The 7,653-nt window shown below is 38.1% G+C and overlaps 1 protein-coding gene across 1 annotated transcript; it reads right to left on the bottom strand.

Moving 5' to 3' along the window:
- Positions 1 to 2,586: 2,586 nt before the first annotated feature.
- LOC144435941 (sulfotransferase 1E1-like) lies at positions 2,587 to 6,553 on the bottom strand. Its single transcript, XM_078124582.1, has 6 exons — positions 6,442 to 6,553; positions 5,203 to 5,465; positions 4,642 to 4,798; positions 4,064 to 4,158; positions 3,155 to 3,344; positions 2,587 to 2,699 (listed from the first exon to the last, which is right to left on the bottom strand). The coding sequence occupies exons 1-6, from the start codon at positions 6,551 to 6,553 to the stop codon at positions 2,587 to 2,589; spliced, it is 930 nt and encodes a 309-aa protein (XP_077980708.1).
- Positions 6,554 to 7,653: the final 1,100 nt, after the last annotated feature.

Here is a 7,653-nt window from a genome sequence, read left to right as displayed (position 1 = left end):
ACTGTACAATGTATACAATCACGAATAGGAGACGATGTGTTACATGTAGAATATGGTTTATGGTAACCTGCTGACATGACAGCATTGACGGGTCAAAACGTGAAAGGTCAAATGAGGTTAAATGGGGTGGGCGCTTCCATAATGTCCAGTCACATCTGGTGTCACTCAAACATGTATAACAAAATTAACCAAAGCAAACCTTTTCTACATTCAGTTAGTTGAATGACACCCTCTGCTCTGTAAATCCAGTGGAATGACAGCCGCCACTCTATAAAATTAGCACTGTCATTCCACTTATTTTATAGAGTTGCGGCTGTCATTCCACTGGTTTTACAGTGCAGTGCTGTCATTCCACTTATTTTATAGAGTGTAGGCTGTCATTCCACTTGTTTTACAGTGCAGTGCTGTCATTCCACTTATTTTATAGAGTTGCGGCTGTCATTCCACTGGTTTTACAGTGCAGAGGGTGTCATTCAACTAACTGAATGTAGAAAAGGTTGTCATTCCACTGTTTACATACTGGAAATGCTGTCATTCCAGTTTCAAAGTACTGAAAACGCTGTCATTCCACTTATTCTATAGAGTGGCGGCTTTCATTCCACTGGTTTTACAGTGCAGAGGGTGTAATTCAACTAACTGCATGTAGAAAAGGTTGCCATTCCACTGTTAACATACTGGAAATGCTGTCATCCCACTTTCAAAGCATTGAAAATGCTGTCATTCCACTTATGCTATAGAGTGGCGGCTGTCATTTCACTGGTTTTACAGTGCAGAGGGTGTCATTCAACTAACTGAATGTAGAAAAGGTTGTCATTCCACTGTTTACATACTGGAAATGCTGTCATTCCAGTTTCAAAGTACTGAAAACGCTGTCATTCCACTTATTGTATAGAGTGGCGGCTTTCATTCCACTGGTTTTACAGTGCAGAGGGTGTAATTCAACTAACTGAATGTAGAAAAGGTTGTCATTCCACTGTTTATATACTGGAAATACTGTCATTCCAGTTCCAAAGCACTGAAAACGCTGTCATTCCACTTATTTTATAGGATAGCGGCTGTCATTCCACTTACTTGTTTTACAGTGCAGAGGGCGTCATTCAACTAACTGAATGTAGAAAAGGATGTCATTCCACTGTTTACATATTGGAAATGGTGTCATTCGTTTTCCGTCATTAGGGTTGTCATTCGTTTTAGGGTCACCCCATGTGTGGTCTGATCTGATCTCAATCTTAAATACGGAATATTCTGTTGGTTCACACGAATGGCGTTGAAAAATCACAGACTTATCGTCAAACCAGGTATCAGTTAACAGAAGACACCAAGTCGTGTAATGGGGGGGGGGGGGTTAGGTAGGATTCCGCTAACGTTATTTTCGGTATACATGTATGTAGCTACGTTTCCTAAATCGATGTGCCTAATAAAAATGCCACATACGCGGTTATATATGGTATTGATACTACAAAACATCGCATATTATCACTGTTACCATATATAGTCTGTTTTAGCAAACAATGTATTTGAGACAAATAAAGTGACCTATGTCAGGGCGAACATATCGAATGATTGAAAGATATTTTGTCATTTTCTTCAGAATATTCATTGCAAATAAGTAATTTTCAAATAAGGAAACCTTTTATTCATGGTGATTATATTTTCTGAGGATTACAACCAATTTGACCCATACACATCTCATAAATATAATATTTGCATTCCTCACAATTCGTGTTCATGACCTGACAGTAACAAAACTTGATACATAATAATATCAACATGTGTGGAAATATTCTCTTTTACCTTATATCAACCGTCTGAGGATCAACTAGGATCAAAGTCCCTCGAAGCAACATGCCTAAGTTTTTGAATTCATACATCACCTTATGATATGCAAATTTACCTGGCAATTTCTTGAACGTAAACACTAAATTTGTTTTGCTTGATTTTCGGCCTCCAAAACCTGAATTTGGATGCACTTTCATATTTTGCAAGTTCATACGTGATAGAATCTTGTCAATGTGGTTATGAGAATATGAGAAGTAACTTGTACAAGTGTTTGCTGACGTGAAACTACAAGTTAGATCTTGGTGGTCAGCCCTATCAAGCTTCTCAAGTGATTAGCGGATAGCGTAGCATAACACGTCATATCTCACAGACTAAGGCCACAAAAAAAGAAAATTGTGTGGTTCCGATAACGCCCAATTTCAAAATAGTGTGGCTAGGTATGATTTGTTTCATCTTCAAGGATCTATTCAAATGTTCTGTTCATTGAATCAACAGAGACTTCTCATCGATGTGATCCTATTTCTCTACCATATGCAGAAGACATCGTGTGGTATATATTATTACAAGGCTAATTCTCATTTCTTATATCATAACACTTGGCGATGACACCTTTAAATCTCACTATTTCTCGCGTGACTTTGCAAAATGTTTGATAATTTTTTTAAAGACCTAAACATGTTCAGGATGGACAGTAAAAAACTGGGTTGGGTCGGCACAACACAATTTTTTGGACCTAACTACTAGTCACAGTGAAATGTCTTCTTCGAACTACATTGATATTTTGGTATTCAAAATACTACATTGACTTCACAGTTCAAAGGTCATGATCAGGTCAGTATTCTTTGTCCATTCTTGGTAATGATAGTCGAAAGCTTCGTTTTCAGCCACTGTAAAGTATTCCTTCCAACCACCAACCATACCTGTACATATTGAAATAAATAGTGTATCAATGTTCTGCTCGTATTCGTGGTCGTATATGATCGGCTTATCATGGCATATGAATAAATGCCAAGATGGCAATCATTAATTCACTCGTCGGTCAAATTGATGTACAAATTGGGATCTCAGTCTTCTTTTAAATGGGCACTGAATGTGTTAGATATTATTTTTGCACCATTCTTGACATCTGAAGTCTGTGTTATAATTATATTTACACAGTTCACTCATCCTGGCAAAGTACCGAGTTGTAACTAGACGACATTCCTAATTTAACAAAGTGAAATGTGATTTTAAGGTAGTAAAATGAACTGCACAAGAGCCTCTGATAACACACACGTGATGCATCATAAAGTCTACGGAGTTTCCAAACTCAATTCCCCTTTAAAGTTTATAGATTCACGAAACTGAACTCTATGGAAATACCAAACTCAATTACCTTTTCTTACAAATGGAGATGATGTGTGTGGGTCCACGTTTAGAATCTTTGAACAGTATTCACTTCGTAGTGCCTCTGGGTTTTTCTTCATGCTGTCAAAACTACAATAATCAGCAATTTTTCTGACTATGTCATCTTCCAGATGTATTTCCAGGAACACTGCCATTTGACGGATAACACATTCAAGGTCCTGTGGGTTGTAAACAATGGAAGCAACTGTCAATGTCATGTAATCCATAAACCATATCATATCATAACAGACAAATCAAATATAAGCATTTGTTTAGACAACCAGAAAACAACAATAAGTAGTTTGGATGTAAATCAAACAGTTAAAATAACAAGCATTGAATAGCAAACATGAATCACAAAAAGGCAAATTTAATAGTTTCTAATCAATTGTGTTAAGGTAGAAACTCTTTAACAGTATACTGTACTGACTAAAATACTAATATTTATTTTCGCCTTTTATGATGTGGATAGTCTAGCATGACTCTGACACAACGCAGTGCACAATTAGAGAAACAAAATGATCACTTTCGTTTCATTTCCAGTATAAACTGTTTATAGATATAGAATGACGTAAAAATTCAGTACGTACTAAATGCATTGTAAAACAACTTACTCCAGATCGGCAGACCACATGGTTTACTAAGAATGTTTTTAAAAGTAGCCGAATACGGTATTCTGCACAACGGCGTTTGATTTGAAACCATAATTATACATAATTCCTTCATACTCGTTATCAAGGTTAGCTAAATCCTCTTTCGACTTCAACATTTGCTTTTTTATCCTTCGTGTCCCTAGCTTCGTGAATCTATTTGTCAATGATGTGTCAGAATCTGAGTGTAAAGTTCTATCTAAACTTACACTATGAGTGTAGTCACTTAATTATGATGAATTTCAAACCTTTTTCATATCCTCGAAAGTGGTGAAAAATACATTCGGCTCGTGTCTCTTGTTCCACCAGGGTATCACATGATTTCTCCATGCCGTTCCATCGTCTAAAATAGAAAATGATGGATGGATGTTTCATGGTTAGTCATCCTAAGAGGATGGTATATAGAGTCGGCCTCACATCCCATCAATAAGGTTAATGCGATAAGCGAAATGGAACTTGTAGTGGCATTGACTTCGGAGAAACAATCAAAAGGTTTGTAGCAAGTTTCTATGGTTACCATATCGAGATTACAAGCATAGCTTTAGTAGTGGCAAAACATTTATTCAATTTGGATTAGATTGTTATTTACTACTACTACTACGACTGCTGCTACTACTACTACTACTACTACTACTACTACTACTACTACTACTACTACTACTGCTACTTCAGCTGGGTCCATGTCGCCTATACTTGCAAGGCCCCCCCCCAAAAAAACAAAAAAACAAACAAACCATTATCCTCTGACGGAAAAGAAATACGTCTTGAACAGTGCCGTACAAAGAGGTCTCTAGTGTACAGCAATGATATGCATGAATGTACTCACAAATTGCATACTGCATCCCATGTTTCGCTTCTGCAAAATCAATCAAGAAAGAACTGAAACTATCGTAAGGTTTCATGTTGTTTGCTGGCAGTCCTTTCTGTACCATATGAAAACATGACACGGCAACGTCTTTGGGATTTCTAGCTATGTAGATTATCTATATGGAAAACAGAGGGGGGAAAGTAAAATTTAGAATCGTAACTACTGTAGCACACGTGTTTGGGAGTTTATCCATCAGGATTTGGACTGCGGAAGAGAAAATGGGAATGAACCATACCAGTATATTGCCGGACTGCTCTCTTCACTACCTGCGCAACAAGTCACACATACCACCAAATGACTGTCTTAAACTGTTAAAGATGAAGTAACAATGAAATTGAATGAATGATAAGCATTATTCACACGAGACACGATTGAATGTGGCAATACAGAGTAAAAAGGAATGAGAACCTGACCATATATTATAAGATTAAATCTTAGGTCTCCCAATGTAATCTATAGACAACTTTTTTCTGTTACAAACATAATCTCAAAAAAAACATCTACTAGTATTAGCCAAACCTTTGGATTTTTGCTTTTAATTTCTTTAGGCAGAAACTCCTCTCTGAGATGGGAGATTATGACTCTAGGTGAGTTCAATGTATTGATATCAAAGTCTTCGGGTACTCCGTTCTGTATGGCACTTTCTCTGAAAGGGGGGTAGATGTCAAAAGAAGCAGCAAAGTCGATGTACGGTGCCTTCAAGTCTTGTGGTACACCTTTGATGGCTTCAGTGTCTCCTTGGTTTAGTATCAGAGGTAGTATTTCCCTGCACCATGTTGTACCTGATAGATAGTGTCATGATTGTTACATTTATACAACAATTTGGTAAGTTATCACACTCAATAGAATGGCAAGAGTCCGAAGATCGTGTCGTCCATGGAAGTATTATTACATTATTATTAATAAAATCTGATGTGGTGAAAGCGGCTAGATGCCTATATTTACCTCTATTTGCATGTTCATTGTTGTTTGTTTTGTTCCAAGTGATCGCTGCCTTCCCGGTGGATGGTTACGTCGTTAACGTTGGATCGTTACATAACGTTATGGAAGCCATTGTCTGATTGTGAGACATGGGGTTATTGACTGAATGAGAACAGCCAACGCTGACAGGAGGGCTAGAGATGAGAACTTTATTGCCATTAGCAGTACAACGTCTACTAGTAAAAGTTATACGAAGTTTCTCTCCATATATACATGCGCATCTAGGATGCAGTTTGGACAGGGAAGGTTTCGATTATATGCCTATGATTTGATACAAGTTTAAAGATGTGATTGGCTAGTTGCGTAATCGACAGCAATGTCTCTGTAAATATTCACATCATAAAATGCACTATTGTGTCCGGGCGTGTGAACCGTACTATGGGGACTGTGTTTACCCGCTCATACTACGGATATACGTCTAGTAATAGTATAGCGGTCAATCGTCATACAACCTTCATAGAACTTTCAACATAAACAGGGTGCTACATTGTAAATGTTCGTGGTCCTTTTCTCTTAGAATCGATATGCTTAAATGTAAAGTAATTCAAAACCACGAGGCAATGTATTGTCGACATGACACAAAGGTTATGTCTAATTGTAGTCTACAGTCGGTATTTTGAAAAGTACATCTTTCCTGACATCAGAGCCTGATACATAAAATCAAAGTATACAAGCACATATGAAGATGTGCTCAGGTTTGCTCGTAGCAGCTAGCAAACCGGTACAGACAAACTTCTGGGGTCAGAATGTGAATGTGAAATAAAGGGAACCACTGACCTGATTTCGCGTACGTCAACACGAAGATGTCATCAGGTCGGACTTCAAAGTTTCGAATGTTGTCAACGTCTAGCTGACAGCCTGAGTTTGCGATAGTTTCGGCGTCCACCATACTGTACAATAGGAGAGGATGTGCTACAGATAGAACAGTATGTGTTAATTCACTGGTTGAGATAGCATGCACACCCACTGAAACGCTTGGTTCTGGCTATCGCCCCATAATGCACTGTTACATTAACTGCACATACGCAAATTTACATCCATCGTTCAACTATGAGTTTAACATTGGTCTAAAATAGGGTATTGGTTTTGGGTCAAAATGGGTCTAAAATGGGGTCTGGGGTTGGCAACATTGACCACACACCCCTACCAGACCTGGCCAGTGGTACCCCCCCCCCCCGGCCGTAGCCTGACCAAATTACTGGGGGGGGGGGGGCAGAACTTTGTCTTGGTGCAATCATGCATTTAAAATTTAGAAAGGTGGCTAATTTACACAAGTTTGCCTGCAATTTACAAAATATCTGTTTTAGCATACGCAATTAAATATCATATGTAAAGCCAATTTTTTTTTTAAAAGCTGGTCAACGGGCAACCTAACCTATCATATTGGGAAGGTAGGTCGATTTCATTTTTTCCTTCAGTAAGGAAGGAGATGTATTAGAGGTTGAAATGTCTATGTGTCTCTGTGTGTGTGTGTGTGTGTGTGTGTGGCTGCATCAATTCAAACGAAATTTGGTAGACATGTTCCGTAGGGTAATGGCAGGAACTGATTAGGTTTTGGTGAAACATCCCATGAATATTAATGAGCAATTTGCGTAATTAATGGCTTTCGGTAATTAGGCTATATTTCAAGAGTGCACACTTCAAATTCAATGTAATTTGGTACATACATTTGCGATACCTAAGCGCAAATTATTATCGATGCAGCCTTGGCATTTTTCGGTGGCCACACTAAAGAAAGTTGTTGTTTCTGGTCTGGAAATGTTGCCTAAAGTGGTGTGACGATGCAAATTTGTTTTTAATTGTTCATGATTAGTTCTGCAGTTGTCTTCCCTGAAGTAGCAATTAATGTAGGGATAGTTATTTTTGCTGTTTTCCCTTGGATCTGCAGTCTGCATTGGCTGGACAAACACGAGAAAAAAGAAGATCGAGGCGGGGTATTTAAGTGATGTAAACTCACCAGAAAACATGTTTTCTTGGCCTTAAAAACAC

This window comes from Glandiceps talaboti, chromosome 5 (assembly GCF_964340395.1).
Source record: "Glandiceps talaboti chromosome 5, keGlaTala1.1, whole genome shotgun sequence".
Taxonomy (NCBI): Eukaryota; Metazoa; Hemichordata; class Enteropneusta; family Spengelidae; genus Glandiceps; species Glandiceps talaboti.
Note: the sequence above shows the minus strand (reverse complement) of the source record. Positions and strands in the feature narration are given on the sequence as shown.

Coding starts and splice junctions, on each gene's coding strand:
- LOC144435941 (XM_078124582.1), bottom strand. CDS start 6,553: ATGGTGGACGCCGAAACTATCGCAAACTCAGGCTGTCAGCTAGACGTT. Junction 5,466..6,441: donor GTTGACGTACGCGAAATCAG/GTCAGTGGTTCC, acceptor ACTATCTATCAG/GTACAACATGGTGCAGGGAA. Junction 4,799..5,202: donor TTAAAAGCAAAAATCCAAAG/GTTTGGCTAATA, acceptor TTTTCCATATAG/ATAATCTACATAGCTAGAAA.